The 21,368-nt window shown below is 35.1% G+C and overlaps 1 protein-coding gene across 1 annotated transcript in view; it reads right to left on the reverse strand.

The window, feature by feature from the left end:
• Positions 1-21,368, reverse strand: part of LOC150105884 (AP-2 complex subunit alpha-like) — a 383,042-nt gene that overhangs the window by 63,970 nt on the left and 297,704 nt on the right. The window contains exon 18 of the mRNA XM_090393652.1: positions 18,459-18,623. Coding sequence (XP_090249778.1) covers positions 18,459-18,623 — 165 coding nt within the window. The remainder of the gene's footprint in view (positions 1-18,458; positions 18,624-21,368) is intronic.

Below are 21,368 nucleotides of genomic sequence, written 5' to 3' on the forward strand. Positions count from 1 at the left end.
GACTTGGAGAGTGAATTTGAAGGGCTACCTTATTATACAGAGATTCGTTGGTTATCTTGTCATAAGATTCTAAAAAGCTTTTTTTTACTTTTAGAGGAGATCAAATTGTTCCTAGAAATGAAAAATCACGATGTTGCATTTCTTAATGATCAGACATGGGTACAAGATCTAGCATTCTTCATTGATATTACAGAACATTTGAATTATTTAAATGTCAATCTTCAAGGGAAAGATCAGTTAATAACACACATGTATGATGCACTGGCAAGTTTTAGATGCAAGTTATTTTTGTTTCAAAATCATTTAAAAGAGAATTTTCTAAATTACTCTCTTTTGTGTGAACAGTTGAACAATAAGAATCAAAGTTTTTCCTTTTCTAAATATTGTCCCAAACTAGGAAAGATAAAAGAAGAATTTGATAGGCAGTTTAAAGATTTTAAGGAGCAAGAAGTTTTTTCGCTTTTTACAGATCTTTTTTTCCTTTAATTTCGAAAAAGCTCCTATTTGTATTCAAATGGAACTTATTGATTTCCAAAATGATTCCATTCTAAAAGCGAAATACCAAGAAGTTGGTGTACCAAAAACAATTCAGGTCAAAAATATCTGGAAATAAAAAGGTTTGCAGCAAATATTCTATGTTATTTTGAAAGCACATATTTATGTGAACAATTATTCTCATGTATGAAAGGTGACAAAACAGCCCACAGATCAAGATTAAACGACCTCAACCTTTCTGCCATAATGAAGGTAGTATGTTCACAATCTTTGAGTCCAAATTTTGGCCTGCTGTTTCATAATAAATGTTGTAAAGTGTCGGGAAAAAAATAAAATACTGAAATTAAATTACTATAATTATATTATGCAAGTATATATATACAGGGTGTTCGGGATAAATTTGACATATTTATAATTAATTATATTTTTCCGTAAGTTACATGTATTAACACACACTTCTCTTCATTTAAAAGTTTGGACCCTTCTTCATTCATATACAAGATGTCAGAAAGGATGGATAGCTGGAACCCACCTGAATCATGGAAGAGAATAACTTGTATCATGATGATTCGTGCCCGCCATCAAAATAAGGATATTACGACTGCTGCCCAATGCTCCCTGAATACAGTAAAAACAATCAGGCATGAACTAGAGACTTGCAATGGTGACTACGAGGATGTAGCAAGAAGAAAGATCCCTAGCAGACGATCTGATTGCGTTCGTACAGCAGAATTCTCGCAAATCTGCAGGAACAGGTGTTGAAGAACCCTGGCATTGGAATTCGGGCTTTGTTCGTGGAGTTGCTAACTGTAGTCAAGCCCTGGATAACAAGGGTAGCCAATGGTAGGCCGTATGTATGGCAGCAGGATTCGGCCCCTTGCCACACCTCTGGGAAAAGTCAAAAATGGTTGTCTGAAAATTTCTACGACTTCACCAGTCCAAATGTTTGGCCTCCAAACTCCCCAGACCTTAACCCCATGGATTATTTTGTATGGGGCGCAGTTGAAAAAGACACCAATCGCACTTCCAGTAATACAAAAGCCCAGTTAATGGATAAAATTAAAACAGTTTTTGCGGCCCTTCCCAGGGAGACTGTAGCATCAGCTTGTTCGAGGTTCCGAAGCAGAATTGAAGCTGTGATCGATGCTAATGGTGGTTATTTTGAGTAAATATTGTTGATAGTATTGTAATTAACTCTGCCTGTAATGTTTTTTTGTCAATTCATTAAATTTAATAGATACAAAGAAGATTTTCTTTTTCCTTACGAAACTGTCAAATTTATCCCGAACACCCTGTATATATATATATATATATATATATATATATATTATGTGTGTGTGTATTCCTGAGCTTCTACTAGGTTGTTATGGTACATTTTAAAAATAGATATTTAATGACTTTAAACCAAGATAAAATATTAAGTTTTAATGAGAATGATACAATTAGTTTCAGCCTTTTACACCCTTCATCAGGTATCCACTAAAGGTAGAACACAATAATAAAAACTGAAGTTACAAAACAACTCAGAATTACAGCAAAAATGCAATACATAATTGACATAAAAAACATTGCATTTTTCAAATTGTTCTATCCAACGCACCACTGTAAGTTCTCGAGAACGGCAGTATTGAACAACTGCAGTATGGCTATCAGGGATGTTGTAACTTAAATTGCTGTTCAAATGTTCAGGATTAAGGAGGATTTCCCTGGATTCTACGATTTTCCTTTCAAACTCATCACTGCAGCGAAAAATGTTTTCAGATTTATCCCAGCAAACTGAGTGACTTTGCAGATCATCATAAGGATTGTTTGAAAAAAGAACATGACTGGATAGCGCTGATGCATGTGATCTTTTATAAGAGATGTCTCTCTTATGTTCTTCTATACGTAGTTCAATAGATTTGCTAGTCTGTCCAAAGTAAGGACTATTATAATCGCACCATAATTTGTATACACCTGGATATTTTAGGTTGTGATGAATAGGCTTCGGATGACTTATAAGAGAATGGATTTTAGGTAGTGTAGTGAAAAACGTCCTGATGTTGTATTTTATAAGGACTTTAGCCAATTTATTGGAGACTGAACGAATGTATGGGATAGAGAAGCTACCTTTAAAATTAGTAGTTTCCGTAGCACACTGCCTAGGAGGATTCAGAAGAAATTTCTTAATCGTTTTTTCAGAATAATCATTTTGTTTAAAGATCAGAGAAAGGTGATTAATTTCTTTTTGGAGCTCTGTTATAACATTTTATTTATTGTTATATTATGTTTTGTTACTTCTTAATTATATCCTATCTTATTCAAAACCTTATTCAATCAATCAAAAATCCTGTCGAACTGATCCATTTGTCATAACGTGTTTTATTATATCTACTATCTATCTAAATAATTCCTACCGGCTGTGCCATTTGTTATATCTCCTTCTTACTTCTTATTTTTCGTTATTCTTTATATATCTTTCCCTTTTACAAACATGCAAAATCTTTGGCCTCTTTATTGTTTAACCACGTGTAGGTTACTTAATGTTTAGGGCTTTGTCCTTGTAAGGGACGTGGCCATTAACGTATCTTCTGTGACAGTCCACCCGATAAGCATTGACAAATTTATATTTTAACTGCACCAGCCAACACCGAGGATAGATGAGACTCTTATCCAGGATGGCTCTCTCAGAATGATACACTGTAATTAAACTTTAATAAAATCTAATCTCTGTTCACTGAATTCTTACATGCAGTCGTGGTCCACTTTCTTTAATCATACACATGGGTTCTTCCTGCTAAGTTCAATAGTAATTTTATGAGTGGTGTTTGAATTTATATACTAAATCAGGCAGGTATTAAGAAACATATTTATTAACAAAAGAAATTATACAAGTAAGCATTATTACTAAGTAATCTGAATCATTCTCAAGTGAGATCTTTGGTTCAATACTACTAAACAAATTACACGAACAAATGCTTGGACCACCTCTATATGCAACTTAACATTATCTCATTAACACATCACACTTTCTACACTCACATGGTCACTAGTTATATCATTTAACACTAATTCATACAGAATAAACATTGCCTTTCTAGGCAGACAGTTCTCAAACAAAATGGGCCTATGCCAAGTTGTAGACAGTTCCTAGAGTTCCATAAAATAAGTCACTACACAAAATTGTTCCTTAGATAGCACACAATTCCTCAACTGAAAAATATATCACAAGAGTTTACATTACCATCACTGGAATGATACTCAATGTTTTCTTCTGCCTTGTCTAGAACATCAAGGCTTCTTCTCAGTCTGCTATCCATCTGGTCACCTACTACAAACTGCATGGCCGGATTCTCCGTGGGAAGGACGATATGGCTCAGGAGCTTGGCCAGAACGAACAGCATCTACTTGGTTCTTCTGTCGCACGACATAACACAGCTATCCTAGTTCAAGGAAATAGCTAGTCCTATTTGGTATGCTACGACAGATGCCTCATACCTCCCAAGGCTACCTGGAACTTCTCCATCGGTGCGGACTGGACCAACGTCCGAGATGTCAGGAAACAGGAATCAAAAAGCCTCGAGTGGGGTTTGCTTGACCTTTTTGTTTTCTTTCTCTTCTCGGCTATCGTGATGCCAGCCAACATGATCACATGGGTTTACGTCATGGCGCCCAGCTCTCTCTATTACATCATGCGAAACCTTTTTTGCATGATGTAATAGAGGGAGCTGTTTTATTACTATAACTTTTTTATTACTATTACAAAACCTTATAACACCATTTCATGTGTTATAAGGTTTTGCTACCTTATAACAAATGAAATGGGGTTCTTAAATAAATTTAACACTTTAATTAATTTCTTTATCTGACCCATATGCATAACAGGTTAGGTCTTACAATTTTCTTTCATTTGTTATACAATTTCTTACTCCTATTTTAGTGTTATATACATAAAATCATCTTTCCAATCTTTCTAGCCAACACACCACATTCTCTGCCTATATTTAAATAAAGTTGTTCCTGAATAAATTATGTTAAATCTTCTTTCTTAGTTTATTCAGGACACAACAGCTCATCTGGTTCATTTAAAAGAGAGCGTGCTCTGTGTCCTAAGGTAGAGATAGTTCTGAGCTTTTGCAGTGGAAAGTGATGGGATTGACAGTGCAGATGTCTCTTAGTATGAGTGGGTTTTCTATATATAGAGATTTGGAATCTATCAGAGCATCGTGTAAGAATTATATCCAGGAAAGAAAGGCAGTTATTTCGTTCTAGTTCGGCAGTGAATTTTATATTAGAATGCTGGTTGTTAAGATGATGAAGAAAATCAATGAGAGATGTGTGCCTGTGACTCCATATAATGAAAATGTCTTCAACATAACGTCTCCAAAGTTTCGGCTTAAGTGAGAAGGACGATATGGCTTTCGTTTCAAAATATTCAAGGATAATGTTTGCTAGAACCAGGGATAAAGGGTTGCCCATTGCTAGGCCTTGGTTCTATTTGTAAATGGATTCCCTATATCTGAAGTAGCCAGATTGAATACAATGCTTTAATAAAGCAAATATCATCTTTTTGACAATTTGTTCTTTAGTAATGTTAATACTGCCTCAGTAGGGACATTAGTAAATAATGAAATAATTTCAAAACTTGCTATGATATCATTTTCGCTGATCGAAATATTTCTGATATGAGAAATGAAATCTGTGGTGTTTATGATGTACGATGAAGATTTATTGAAGAAACATTGAGGTATTCTGCAAGATGTTTAGAAAACTTATAAGTAAGACCATCAATACCTTCCACAACTGGACGAAGAGGGGTGTTTTCCTTGTGGATCTTCGGAACTCCATAAATGCGTGGTATAAGAGGGTGTAAAGAACGTAAAGAAAGGCGAATATTGTGAGGAAGTTCACTTGTAGTCTTTAACAGATTGTTTGTGCAGTTTTGTAGTTCTCTTGTTGGATCATCCTGAAGAATTGAATATGCAATGTTGTCTTCAAGCAATTGAAGCATTTTATTGTGGTAATCTTCAGAGTTGAGGACGACTGTGGTATTGCCTTTATCTGCAGGTAAAATAATGATGTTTTTGTTCTTTTTAAGATTCTTTAAGGCTTGCCTTTCAACAGGTGAAAGATTATCTGTTGGAGGTTTAGCATTATTTATAATGAAGATGGATTCAATACGGAGAGGTTTTGCCAAATGATTAGGAATAAGTGAACTGGCTTTTTCTATTTTAGTAAGTAGAGATTCTTTTGGAATAAACTTTGGTGAGGGAACGAAATTCAGACCTTTGCTTAAAATATCTTTTTCTGCAACTGATAAAACGTGACGAGTTGTTTATTACAACTTTGTCAGGATTAATGCAGGGTTTAGTAGGAACAGATGTGTTTTGTATGCTCTTAAGAATATCAAATTTCTTGATAAGATTAAGCTTATTATTATTTTGTATCAGTGTTGCTTGCACTTCACTGTTAAAGATAAAATCATGAAAATTATCATTATCCATAACCTCTCCAAGTTTCTGAGTTAAAGACCTTTTTACGTTGAACAAAAAAGCAAGACAGCGTTTTGTATCTGAGATTTTCAAGTGTTTCTGCAATAAATCTTCATCATTCATCAAAATCACAAACAGATTTCGTTTCTCATATCAAAAATATTTCCATCAGCGAAAATGATATCATAGCAAGTTTTGACATTATTTCATTATTTACTAACGTCCCTACTGAGGCGGTATTAACATTACTAAAGAACAAATTGTCAAAAAAGATATTTGCTTTATTAAAGCATTGTATTCAATCTGGCTATTTCAGATATAGGGAATCCATTTACAAACAGAACCAAGGCCTAGCAATGGGCAACCCTTTATCCCCGGTTCTAGCAAACATTTTCCTTGAAGATTTTGAAACAAAAGGCATATCGTCCTTCTCACTTAAGCCGAAACTTTGGAGATGTTATGATGATGACATTTTCATTATATAGAGTCACAGGCACACATCTCTCATGGATTTTCTTCATCATCTTAACAACCAGCATTCTAATACAAAATTCACTGCTGAACTATAACGAAATAACTGCCTTCTGTTCCTGAATGTAATTCTTACACTATGCTCTGATAGATTTAAAATCTCTATATACAGAAAACCCACTCATATTAATAGATATCTGCACTGTAAATCTCATCACTTTCCACCACAAAAGCTCGAAACTATCTCTACCTTAGGACACAGAGCATGCTCTCTTTTAAATGAACCAGATGAGCTCCAAAAAGAAATTAATCACCTTTCTCTGATCTTTAAACAAAATGGATATTCTGAAAAAACAATTAAGAAATTTCTTTTGGATCCTCCTAGGCAGTGTACTACAGAAACTACTAATTTTAAAGGTAGCATCCCCATCCCATACATTAGTTCAGTCTCCAATAAATTAGCTAAAGTCCTTAAAAAAACACATCAGGACGTTTTTCATTACACTACCTAAAATCCTTTCTCTTATAAGCCATCCGAAGCCTATTCATCACAACCTAAAATATCCAGGTGTATACAAATTATGGCGTCATTGTAATATTCCTTACTTTGGACAGACTAACAAATCTATTGAACTACGTATAGAAGAACATAAGAGAGACATCTCCTATAAAAGATCACATGCATCGGTGCTATCCAGTCATGTTCTTTTCTCAAACAATCCTCATGATGATCTACAAAGTCACTCAGTTTGCTGGGATAAATCTGAAAACATTTCTCGCTGCAGTGATGAGTTTGAAAGGAAAATCGTGGAATCCAGGGAAATCCTCCTTAATCCTGAGCATCTGAACAGCAATTTAAGTTACAACATCCCTGATAGCCATACTGCAGTTGTTCAATACTGGCTTTCTCGAGAACTTACAAGCACGCACGCAATAGACAATGGCACGTTGGATAGAACAACTTGAAAAATACAACGTTTTTTATGTCAATTATGTATTGCATTTTTGCCTGTAATTCTCAGTTGTTTTGTAACTTCAATTTTTATTATTGTGTTCTTCCTTTAGTGGATACCTGATGAAGGCTGTAAAAGGCTGAAACTAGTTGTATCATTCTCATTAAATCTTAATATTTTAATCTCAGTTTAAAATCATTAAATATCTATTTTTAAAATATATATATATATATATATATATATATATATATATATATATATATTTTTTTTTTTTTAACCGGAAAATATTATCATTTTTCCTCAAAATATTTTCAGTAACATTTAAAAAATTCACCAAAATTAGACTTCCCCCTCCCCTCCAAAAAAAAAAAAAAAAAAAAAAACATATATAAGTATTTGATTTCAACACAAACACAAAAAATTTCAAACTTACAGGAGGCTCTCTAAATTTTTGTGATGATTATTAATGAGAGTTTATACTTTTTATTTAGAATGTATAAATAGAGAAATATTTAATTTATTCAGATAAAATATAATTTCGGTTTAATTTAGATTAAATGCTATCTATTGTAAATATTAATATAATAAAAATAATTTTATTAAGCTTCTAATTTATTTATACTCATTTTTTCACTTCCCTTCGATTCTAATTAGTGCAGGTTTTTTTTGTCGAAAATTTTTGCGGCCCACTTGAGATACAGTTTTATAGCACGTGGACCATGGGCCATGTGCTATAAAATCAGTTTGACATTCCTGCTATACAGTATAATTCACATAATAACAGTATTTATGTTAGCTCACAAGGATTGGAAGTCGATTTAATTAGCAAATTTAATTAATTCTATATAATACTTTTCGATAAGTCTTCTGCTTTTGACACTGGCCACTTGTCTCCAGAAGAGATGACGAGTTGTATTAGGGGCATCCGGATAGAGTCCAGTAGCTGACAGTCAAAGTATGTGGTCAACAGTCTGTTGAAGGTGTGGACTGCAGATGCATGATGGTGATTCCAGGATATGGAATCTGTGTAAGTAGTGTCTTAGTTTTTCATGTCCTGTTAGTATCATGGTTAAACCTAGAGAAGTAGCGTGCCAGAGTCTGATTCTGATGCTAGGAAAGAATTCTTTTGTTGTTGATCTGTTTTTTGGTGTTTTCCATTCTTCTTCCTACATGTTTAGGCTTTTCTCTTCTGCAAGTGTTTTTATAGCAGATTTCAAACATTTCTGATAACTTGTTTCTAGCCATTTGTTTCTAGCTGCTTCTTTAGCCAACTGATCCATTCTTTTGTTTCCTGCTATTCCAGTATGTGCTTTCACACAGCAGAACTTGATTTCCCATCCCTCTAGAGTGAGATTTCGAACTGGATTTCTTATCTGTTCTATTAATGCAATATGGTTGTTCTGGTTTTTTATGCCATCTATAGTGCTTCTACTATCACTGTAAATTGTTGCTGTCTTTTGCTGAGAGGTGTTGAGTTCTAGTTCCTGGAGATAAGTAAGTGACTGAAATATAGCAAGTTGTTCTGCTTGGTTGTTAACAATATGTCTAAACTTCAATTCTATCACCGTAAATCCCTAACTTCATCAATTTCCTGGAGTACTATTCCCTCAGTGTGGTACACAGCTTGTAATCCTATCCCAAAATGCATAACTTTACACTTTTCCACAGTAAATTGACACCAAATATCATTTTCCTATACTGTTAGCCTATTTAAATCATTCTGAGCTCTCTACATCACCTTAATTTAATTATTACTTTACCTAATTATGCATCATCAGCAAACAACTGAATATTTCCCATCAAATCATTTCCTGTATCATTTATATACAAACTTAACAGCAAGATTCCCAAAATAGAGCCTTGCAGCACACTGCTAGTCATCTGCTTTCTCCTGGATTCTGCTCCACCATATACTACTTTTTGTTATCTATCCATCAGCCACCTCTGTATCCACATTACCATTTGTTCCGATTTGCATAACAGAGTTCCGTGTGGTATCCTGTCAAACACCTTGCAAAATCCAGCAGTATCACCAGATAACAATGCTCTTTATCCAGCTCAGCTGTTGGATAAAAAACAAGAAGTTAGTAAATTACTAAGGCATGACTGATCCTTTATAAAGTCATGCTGCCCTCTCTCATAAAGTATCATATTCTTACTTCCTGCACTCCTGAAAATTTTTTTGACCACCATTTCCAATACTTTTACCACCACTCCCGTGAGACTGATTAGTCTATACTTTGTTTCTGCAGTCTTAGAGCCTCTTTTATGCAAAGGAATTATTTTCGCTTCCTTCCATTCCCTTAGAACTTTACCAGAACTGAGATTTAAGTTGAACAGCCTATTCAAAGGCACTGCTAGTTACTTTGTGCATTCTTCTAAAACATGAGCCGATATCCCATCTAATCTCATAGCCATATGTGCATCGAAATTCTTCAATATTCCTTAGTAAATTCATTCATCAACCTCTATTCCACCATTAGTACCTGCACTTCTGTCACAGCAATATCCTCACTTCGATGATGATGACAGAACCTTGCAAAGTGGTCATGCATTAATTCAAGTATTTCATCTGCTTCTGTTACTGCACTACCATCAGCACTTGTTAAAGTTATCCTTCCATAGTCATTCTTCCTTTTATTTGCCACATAGTGAAAGAACTCATTGGCATTTACTTTGGCCAGCTCAGCTAATTTCTTCACATAATCTAATTTTGCCTAAGAGTTTGCTGAACTTTCTTTTTGTTTGATCAACTTTCTTTTTATATACTATGCACAACTTTTTTTTTTGTGTGTGCAGCTTCTGCTTAATGATATTACTCATCCATTTAACTCCTGCCTCTTGACCATCTTCCATGCTTTCACATTCTGCAACCTCCTAAGTCCAGACTGCACAATTGCTCTCCCCAACTGGAGGCAATGTGGCAACCATAGTAATGGACAGATCTTCTGATCCTCTAACCAGATCCAGAGATTCCCTGAATCTCCTCCATCACATTCTCCCTCTTAGTGGGTGTATAAATTCCATTTTTCCTCCTTCCAATCAACACCATAAGTTCATCATAACAGTTATTGAACCAGCACTCACTGTGTTAATCTACTTATTAATTTCCCAATTTCTGTCAATAATGCCTATACTATTATCATGTTTTGCTCTCTCCAGAAAAGCAAGCCATGCAGATTTCACTTCACATTCATATGTGATCTTAGTATCATTCTCAGTAATTATTATATGACTTTTTCAATGGTGTTAAAATCTCATCATGGAAGACCTACATTAACCATCATTCTCATAATACCTATCCCAGTTCTTGTTAAACCCATTCACTGTACCTGACTTACAACTACCTCTGATAATTTATTCCATTCATTCATTCACCCCCCCCCTCCCACATTACTGTTCTTATTCTTCTGAACGAAACAAATGATGGAAACATTTATTCTCCATTCCACTTTAAAATCTCATCCCTTAAAGGTTCAATGCTAAATAACTGGGAGGAGACCTCCATATAACTTCTTAAGCAATGTGGAGAACCAGGAGCTTCTGACCTAATGTCCAATCTTCAAATTCTTGTGCTACACATTAGTATCTGCCCAAATACTCACAAAAGAAAATTTTGCTTAGTTAAACAAGGAACAACTATGATAAATTTAGTTTAATCCTTTATCCCAGTGAGAGCAAACAAAATTTGTGCCTGAAAATATCTTCAGGACTGAATATAGTGTTGTACTATCTTACCTGGGTAAGTAGTACAACACCAGGCAACTCGTGGCAAAGGTGGACCAAGCTACCATCTCTCCTATCCCAGTATTTCCCACAATGCAAAACACATCTCCTTGCGGATATGTATAATGTTATGCATTAAGGGATTGGCCACTACCCAGACTAGTTTCGACCTTTATTGAGGTCTCTTCAGTGGGAGCCAGGCCCAGAGTTGGAGATACCAGGCAGAAGCAGTAGCAAGGTCATCTTTACCTATAGGAGTTGCCAAAAGGTTTGCCACCTTTTTTTATTAAATTACTCTGGATTTAGAGAAAGATGTTGAAAGTTTATTTTTCACTAGGTTAGGCTATGATAAATTTAGTTTAATCCTTTATCCCAGTGAGAGCAAACAAAGTTTGCACTTGAAAATATCTTCAGGACTGAATATAGTGTTGTACTATCTTACCTGGGTAAGTAGTACAACACCAGGCAACTCGTAGCAAAGGTGGAGCAAGCTACCAACACTCCTATCCCAGTATTTCCCATAATGCAAAGCACATTTTGTGGATATGTATACTGTTATGCATTAAAGGATTGGCCACTACCCAGACTAGTTTCGACCTTTATTGAGGTCTCTTCAGTGGGAGCCTGGTGTTATACTACTTACCCAGGTAAGATAGTACAACACTATATTCAGTCCTAAAGATATTTTCAGGTGCAAACTTTGTTTGCTCTCACTGGGATAAAGGATTAAACTAAATTTATCATAGTCTAACCTAGTGAAAAATAAACTTTCAATAAACTTTCAAGGAAAAACTAGTTTGTTTCAGAGAAACAGGACAAACAAATGAAAGTCAGCTACTGAAACAAACATGACAAAGTCCAAATTACTCTTAGCATAATTCAAGACTGGTACCATCAAGGTTAGAGACATCAACAGAAATAAGCAGAACTAGCAGAAGAAATTGAGAAGTACTAAGTTTCACACAAATGGTGATACTAAAACAAAGAAATCAAAAACACGAAGATTTGATTTTTCTAAATAACATACACAAGACAATATATTCAAGGAATAATGATCAAGAAAAGGAAGAAGAAGAGGACAACCTTGAGTTGCAAGCCCACATCAATTAAATAGAGTGATATGGGAAAACATCAAATTGAGGAACTGAACAATGACATTTGATACTATGGCCCCACAGAAGATTCTACTAAAGAAAAAAGAGGAAGAGTTTGTTTTTTTTTTTAAGTCAGTCAATGGAGAAAGCAGTGTACAAAGCAAACTTGGTCCTTTTTGGAGATCTAAATGCCAGAGTAAGAAATGAATATCACACACAGAATGTTTGGAAAAAAATGTAAAGCTACTAATAATGAGAAGTACCTCCAGGATTTCTGTTCAGGGCATAAACTAGTCCTTCCTAATATCACTTTCTAACATCAAGATGTGTACAAATTCACATGGAAGACACAGATAATAAAAAAAAAAGTCTCACCGACTATGCTATCATTGATAGTGACATTGCACACTAGTTAAAAACACAAGAGTACAGTATATAGAATATCTGAAATAGGAAGGATCACCATTTAGGAAGTCAAATGAATAAATTTATATGAAATAAGAAATTAATCAAAACACTGAAGGTCTGATATCAAAATTGGTATTAGACCAAATGCCACTTTTCTTCAGTTCAGCTCTTTACTTTATGCAGATATACTCCATCATAATATTCCTGCCATGTACCCTCAAGGCGTGTACAGTATATGATAGTACTACATGAAAAATTTACATCATTACTAACTTCCTAATCTACAATTTTCCTCCAGATCAGTCTGTTACTTGGCCAGACTCCAATATTATCAGATCTTATATTTCTGTCATATAAGGAACTTTGTACCACATCAATACACCTATATCTTGGTCTTCCTCTGGGTCATTTTCCTGTCAACCTGGCAGAGAACACTTGTTTTGCCAATCTTTCCTTGCCCATTCTGTTTAAATGACCATATCACCTGAGATTAGCTCTGCTAACGCATTCCTGGATGCTGACAATGTCAAGTTCTTTCCTAATATCCTCGTTTTTAATAGGATATTGCTACTGATTCCATCTGTTGGTCACGTCTCTAATCTTCTCAGGATTCTCATATCTGTAGTCACTAGTCTTTGTATACAGCTAATTTAGTGTTCCGACTAAGTTCTCTCTTATTCCATATGAATTTATACAATATACTTCCTACTATACCAGCTTTATTGATTCTGTTGTCTATTTCCATATTTAATTTACCATCTTCACTAAAAATCGTGCCTAAGTAGGTGAAATGTTTTACTTGTTCCGCAGGTTCTCCTTTCACAGTGCAGTTGACATTTTCAATGATTCTGCCTATTTTCATTGTCTTTTTATAGCTGACCTTCATACAGTATCTATTACAACAGTTATTCAATTTAGTCAAGGAATCTTGCAGACTCATAGCAGATTTATTGATAAGTATAACATCGTCCTCATAAAGCAAAGAGCTGACATTAACATCTCCAATTTGGATATCATGTTTAATACCACTTTCCTTCATAATGTGATCCGTATAGATAATGAATAACAGAGGGGATAATGTACATCCTTGTCCCACACCAAATTTAACATTAAACCATCTTCCTGTACTTCCTTCAATTCTAACTACTGACTTACAACTCAAATAAAGACTAAGTATTGCTTGATGCAATGGCCCATTGACACCATATAACTGTAGTGTATTGAATAGCTTCTCTCTTGGCACCTTGTCATATGCCTTTTCCAGATCGACAAAACTTAAATACAGATCTTTGTTATATTCCCATGCTTTCTCGACTATTTGTCGTCAAGTGAAGATCTGATCCTGACAGCCTCTATTTGGCCTGAATCCAGCTTGTTCTTCACCAAGCTTTTCTTCCAAAATTTTTCTCAACCGTTTCTCAAGTATACTTGCATAAATGTTATCAGAACACTCAGCAGTGAAATACAATACCTCTGTAGTTCTCAAATTCAGTTTTATTTCCTTTTTTATATATATGGGTACTATGAGAGCTCTACTCCAATCGTCGAGAATTCGTCCTTCTGTCCAGACTTTCTTAACTATGCAGTGCAGCCACTGTAAGGCTTTTATACCACCATGTTTCAGCATTTCTGGCCGAATATCATCTACTCCTGTTGCCTTTCCACATTTTAAGCCTTTGATGGTTTTTTCTACTTCAAGTATGGATATGTATTCCTGACTGCATGCCTGGTCAGTGTTTTTTATCACTGTGCTGTCATCACTGCTTGTTTCATTTAGCAGTTTTTCAAAGTAATTACTCCATACTTCAAGGATATCTTTTTCTCCTGTTTTCATGTCACCTTTATCATCTCTAACTTCTTTTACAGTACTCTTTCCTCCATTTCTAAGCTTCTTCAACAACCTCCAAAATATTTTGCCACCTTCTTGATATTTATTTTCTATGTTCTTGCTAAAGTCCTCCCATGACTTTTGTTTAGCTAGTTTTACACAGTGTTTAGCTTTCTTACATTTGTCTGTGTATTCTCTAAGAGCACAAGCTAACTTATTTGCCAGGAACTTTTGATATGCTTTCTTCTTTTCCTTCACTGCCTCTTTAACTTCCTGTGTCCACCATGGAGTTCTGATTTTTCTATCCTTGCAGACAACCTCACCACATGACTCTCTGGCTGAATCAATCAAGGTTTTCTTCAAGGCTTGCAAGTGAATCTCTAAAGTTTGGTTCCTGTTTTCAAACGCTTTAATTTTTTCTTCAATAATCTTTGTGTATTTTAGTCTACAGTTCACATCAGAGAGCTGCTCAACTTTTATTCGCTTTAAAACTTTCTTACACGTTATTCTTTTCAATATGAAATTCAATTTTATCCTGCTCAAGACTAAATAGTGATCACTTCCAATTTCAAATCCTCTATACACTCTGGTGTCCTGCATAAGGGAGAAAACATCACTATCAACAATAACATAGTCAATGAGACTTTTCTTATTTCTTGCCTCTTCTCTCCATGTGAATTTGTGCACATTTTTATGTTGGAACATGGTGTTAGTAATAACCAGTCCATGTACTGAGCAGAAAGCCAACAAATATTTGCCATTATTATTAGCTTTGCTCTTTTCTCCAAATTTTCCCAAAATATTTTCTGTATGTCTGACAATCATTTCCTACTCTGCTATTTGGATCCCCAACAAGAACCAACTTTTCCTTTTTCATTCTGTCAGATGCTTTCTCTAAATCCTCAAAAAATTCCTCCACTTCTACCTTAATAGAACCTTCCGTGAGACCATAGGCACAAATAAGTCTCATTGTCCAGTTCCCCATTCTGATATTTGCCCACATCACTTTACTTGAGAATGCTTGCAATTCAAGAAGATTAGCCTGGTATTTAGTGTTGAATACAATGGCTACTCCTAAATGTTTATTTATTTAGTGTATGATGATACAACAGCCACGAGTCCCTTTTTACGAGGAAGTACAGCACCATCTCAACCTCCCCACTCCCCATTTTTTATCCAGGCTTTTGACTGGCATATAGATGATGAATCAGGCCTATAGCTGGGTCTTAAGTATTCCTGACCATAATCTGGTTGTGTTCACGGGGCCAGTTTGCCTGTTCTGGTGAGACAAAAAAAAACCCTACCTCTGTATGAGACTGGCTGGCTCACCTTTCATCGAAAGAGACCATATAAAGGTTCCTCACATCACGAACGGGAATCAAAACACCAAAGTGATCAAACCGATCTTCATCTACACTGAATTTTAGCTTAATGTTACAAACAAGTGCAAGAAATTAGCAATGATCCTGACCAGGCTATTTAGGTCTCAGTTCCAGCAGGGTCCCAAGTGAGTGAAAACAGAGCAATAACAGTTCACTTGCATAAAGGAGATACAATTACAGAACTGTTTTTTTTTTTTTTTAACTCTGACATATTGAAGATTGTCAATCTATAGTACAATAATACCATGAGTGGGGGTTAAGGATTGTTTTTATTTTTATTAAATTTATTTATTTTTTCATTTTTTTCTTTATTTTTTTTTACATACTGTGGAAATTCCACTCTAGAATCCAGACATGGAACTTACTCCAATAAGTGAGGCAGCAGTTATACACTAGGTGATGCAATTCATTTCCCCACCTGAAGCAAATCACAAGCATGCATGCCCATTGCATGATTTGAACTCATAGCCTGTTGGCTGGAGAGCTGATACTTTTAATCATTCAGCCAAGCAGGCCTGGATTAGTATAAAGGAATGGCATTTAAGGTATTGGAAAGTTGTAAAGAAAGAATTCAGGAATGGGTATATAGGAATATGATAGTCCATGAAAATAGCAGTACAGCTTTGCCAAGTTTTGTCTTAACAATTGCTCACCTTCTATAATGATGACAGTTAAAATAAAGGTGAGATAAAGGAAATGACTACACAATGAGACTGCTGGACTTCAAAAGGTATATGAAAGGATATAACATGGAAATCTGTTACATGAACTGGAGTAAATGTAGCACCATTTCATGTAATATGTTGTCAGTGACATAGACAAGATGATAGCTGATGGAAAAGGGGGGGGGGGTGTATATCAAAGAGCAGTATATTATGGAGTAGAATACAAGAGAAGGGAGGTTACTCATGGAGCCACAGGAATCTACTTGGGCTGCTGCTATTTAATTTGTTATTTACATTAATGATACTGGGATTGATTTGAGGGAAAATATCCAGCTGTTTACTCATGAAGGACAGCTCGTGTTTACTGGGAAGGACAGCAGTTAATGAAGGTGATGTAAAAATCCTGCAAGATGATTTAAATAGACTGACAGTACAGGAAAAGAATAATGGTTGCAAGTTTAATAAGACATAATGTCAAGTTATGCACTTTGGGATGAATAATTACAACATGCATGTATTACACCTATGGTAGTAGACTGAAAGAAATGGATAAGGCTAAGGATTTAGGGATGGTGAAGTTCAGAGAGCACAGTGCAAAGTGGACATAACAATTCAGAGGATCACTTTGATATCGAAGAACATACCAAAAAATAAAGATAAGAAGATTATCATCCCTTTTTATAAATCACATCTCGCCTACTGTGCACAGATTTAGTTGCCTGGGTTTCTCAAGGACAATGTGTTACAAAGACTTCAAAGGTAAGTAACAAAATCACCAGTTTGCAGAATGCTCTCAATGAGGCTAGACAATGTCTGTGAGTTATAAATAGTGTTACAAATTATATGCAACTTGATCATCAGTGGAAAAGGAGAGATATCGTCCCTGGAAGTTGTGAAAGATATGGTTAGCAGTGACTGAGTGAAATGAGCTGCCAAGATCATGCGTGACAAGTATTGTGTGAATAATGGATCCAACAGAGGTTCCCAATTAATAATAAAAATACTACAATTTTTCAGAGAAAGTAAGATATCCATACATCTTAACTGAAATGTGAACTTTTTATCTAGCACGGGGGGTCCCCGCCCCTGATGGCTATGGCTCCCCCTGGGTACCGGACTGGTAGGCCGGTTCTCCTTGAATTCTGATGACTTGAATTTTGAAGACTGGAAAGGGGGGTCACCCCTGGCGCCTATGCCCCCCCTTTTGGGACAAACGTCCAGTTTGTCCAAAATAGGGGAGATCACCGTTATTTTGGACAAACTGGACGTTTTCTTGAAAAACAAATCCAAGAACATCAATCCTTCATTCATCACAACAAACCTGAAAAATCTGGATTGGCTCAGCACATGATTGAAATTAACCACAACATCCTTTGGTCAAAAACTCGGCTCTTACACAGATCCCGTTGTAAATTTGAACGTTTATTCAAAGAAAGCGTACAGGCCTTACTCCTCCATCGTCCTAACCTGAATCGGAATGACTGTATATCTATATCGAAAATCTGGGAAAGTCTAATCAGGGTAACTTATTAATTCATATTAACTTTATGTTATTTAATATTATTAATTTTTATTTCAATCATGCCTCTGCTTAAAAATATTCCCTTTAATACTTAGTGATATAACATCACGCGGCTTATTCTATTTTTAAATGATCTATTGTTAGTATTCCACCTTGTATTTTTTTAAAACTGTTCTTGTAGTGCCACTGAAGATGGTCTGCTATTTCCAGACCGAAATATTTGGTTAATTAAATATCTTTCTTCTGTTTATGTGCTTATATTATTCAGTCTTTATGTCACAAGTATCCTTAAAACATCAAAAGTTAATTTTGATTAACTTCTTGTTACCATTCAACATGAAAATAGTGCAAACTTTTGTATACAAAATACATTAATGATCACAATTATAATTATGAATAACAATCAGAAAGAATTACAGGAAACTAAATTTAAAACTACTAACCGAACTAACTCCTTCTGAATGAGCTATGTTATTAATAACAGGACCCTTAGATTCCTTTGTTATTAAATTAATACCATCTGTCATTCCTGGTTTCTTTTTTTTTAAAATGGCTAGTATTGAAGATTCGCGCTCAGGGAATGGTGGCATTTCTTCTAAAACAGTGGCCTAGAGAAAGTAAAATGAAAAAGTTCATTAAAAAGTCTTAAAATTACTCAACATTCTAAACCAAACATGTCTGGTAGATAAATAGCCTTTAAAATAATGTATTAACAATGAAATTAAATCAATCTTGAAAATAAATTGTAAACAACATTAAAGAGTGAGTAATAGTTTCTTTTAACTTATCATTATCAAATTCCTGATATACACCCTCAAGGGGATGAACAGGATATGATAATACTACATGAAAAATTTACATCATTACTAACCTCCTATCTACAATTTTCCTCCAAATCAGTCTGTTACTTGTCAAGACTCCAATATTATCAGGTTTTATACTGCTGTCTTCTAAGGCACTTTTACTGTATCAATCCACCTATATCTTGGTCTACCTCTTGGTCTTTTTCCTGCCAACCTGGCAGAGAACACTTGTATTGCTAATCTTTCCTCTCCCATTCTGTTTAAGTGACCATACCAGCTGAGATTAGCTGTGCTAATGCATTCCTAGATGCTGACAATATCAAGTTCTTACCTAATATCCTCGTTTTTAATATGATATTGCCACTGATGCCATCTGTTCATGCTCCTAATCTTTCTCAGGATCCTCATATCTGCAGTCTCTAGTCTGGTCAAGTGTTTTACTTCTAACCTAGCTCTCAGATCCATAAGTTAAAATTGATTTAAACACCGTCTTGTATACAGTTAATTTAGTGTCTTGGCAAATTTCTTTCTTATTTCATATAAATTTATTCAGTTGACTTTCTACCATACCAGCTTTGTTGATTCTGTTGTCTATTTCCATATTTAATTTACTATCTTCACTAAAAATCATGCCTAAGTAGCTGAAATGTTGTACTTTTTCTATAAGTTCTCCATTCAAAATGCAGCTAATATTTTCAATGTTTCTATTTTCGTTTTCTTTGCTTTTTTTTTTAATGCTGACCTTCATATCATATCTAATGCAACAGTTATTCAATTTAGTCAAGGAATCTTGTAGACTTGCACTGGATTTATTTAGAAGTATAGCATCATCTGCATAAAGCAAAGAGCTGAGATTAGCACCTCCAATTTTGATATCAGGTTTAATACCACTTTCCTTCATAATGTGATCCCTATAGATAATGAATAAGAGAGGGGATAATGTACATCCCTGTCTGACACCAGATTTAAAATTAAACCATCTTCCTGTACTCCCTTCAATTCTAACTGATGACTTGCAACTCAAATAAAGACTAAGTATCGCTTGATATAATGTCCCATTAACACCATATAACTGTAGCATTTGGAATAGCTTCTCTCTCTCTCGGCACCTTGTCATATGCCTTTTCCAGATCTACAAAACTTAAATGCAGATCTTTGTTATATTCCCATGAACTCTCAACTATCTGTCATAAAGTGAAAATCTTATCCTGACAGTCTCTATTTGGCCTGAATCCAGCTTTTTCTTCACCAAGTTTCTCTTTCACAATCCTTCTCAACCGTTTCTCAAGTACACTTGCATATATCTTACAAGAAACACTCAGTAATGAAATGCCTCTATAATTCTCACATTCAGTTTTATTTCCCTTTTCATATATGAGTACTATAAGAGCTCTACTCCAATCATCTAGAATTCATCCGTCTATCCAGGTCTTCTGAACTATGCAGTGCAGCCACTATAAGACTTTTATACCTCCATATTTGAGCAATTCTGGTCGAATATCATCTACTCCTCCTGCCTTTCCACATTTCAGGCTTTTGATGGCTTCTTCTACTTCAAGTATGAATATGTATTCCTGACTGCATGCCTGGTCAGTGTTTTTTACCACTGTGCTGTCATCACCGCTTGTTTGATTTAACAGTTTTTTAAAGTAATTACTCGATACTTCAAGGATATCTTTTTCTCCTGTGTTCGTCACCTTTATCATCTCTAATTCCTTTTACAGCACTCTTTCCTCCATTTCTGAGCTTATTCAACAACCTCAAGAATATCTTGGCACCTTCTTGATATTTAGCCAGTTTTACACAGTGTTTAGCTTTCTTACATTTGTCTCTGTATTCTCTAAGAGCACAAGCTGACTTATTTCCCAGAAACTTTTGATATGCTTTCTTCTTTTCCTTCACTGCCTCTTTAACTTTCTGTGTCCACCATGAAGTTCTGATTTTTTTATCCTTGCAGACAACCTCACCACATACCTCTCTGGCTGAATCAATCAGTGTTTTCTTCAGGACTTGTCAGTGAATCTCCAAGGTTTGGTTCCTGCTCTCAAACTCTTTCGTTTTTTCTTGAATAATGTTTGTATATTTAAGTCTACAGTTCACATCTGAGAGCTGCTCAACTTTTATTCTCTTTAAAACTTTCTTACATGTTCTTTTTTTCAATATGAAATTCAATTTTATCCTGCTCAAGATGGTGATCATCACTTCCAAATTCAAATCCTCTGTACACTCTGGTGTCCTGCACCAGTGGGAAAACATCACTATCAACAATAACATAGTCAATGAGACTTTTCTTATTTCTTGCCTCTTCTCTCCATGTGAATTTGTGCACATTTTTATGTTGGAACATTGTGTTAGTAATAACCAGTCCATGTCGTGAGCAGAAATACAACAGGTATTTGACATTATTATTAGTTTTAATTTTTTCTCCAAATTTTCCCAAAATATTTTTGTATGTCTGACAATCATTTCCTACTCTGCTATTTGGATTCCCAACAAGGACCAACTTTTCCTTTTTCATTCTGTCAGATGCTTTCTGTAAATCGTCAAAAA

Source organism: Typopeltis vanoorti, chromosome 6, assembly GCF_054136105.1.
Source record: "Typopeltis vanoorti isolate ZY-2024b chromosome 6, IOZ_Tvanoo_1.0, whole genome shotgun sequence".
Lineage (NCBI taxonomy): Eukaryota > Metazoa > Arthropoda > Arachnida > Uropygi > Thelyphonidae > Typopeltis > Typopeltis vanoorti.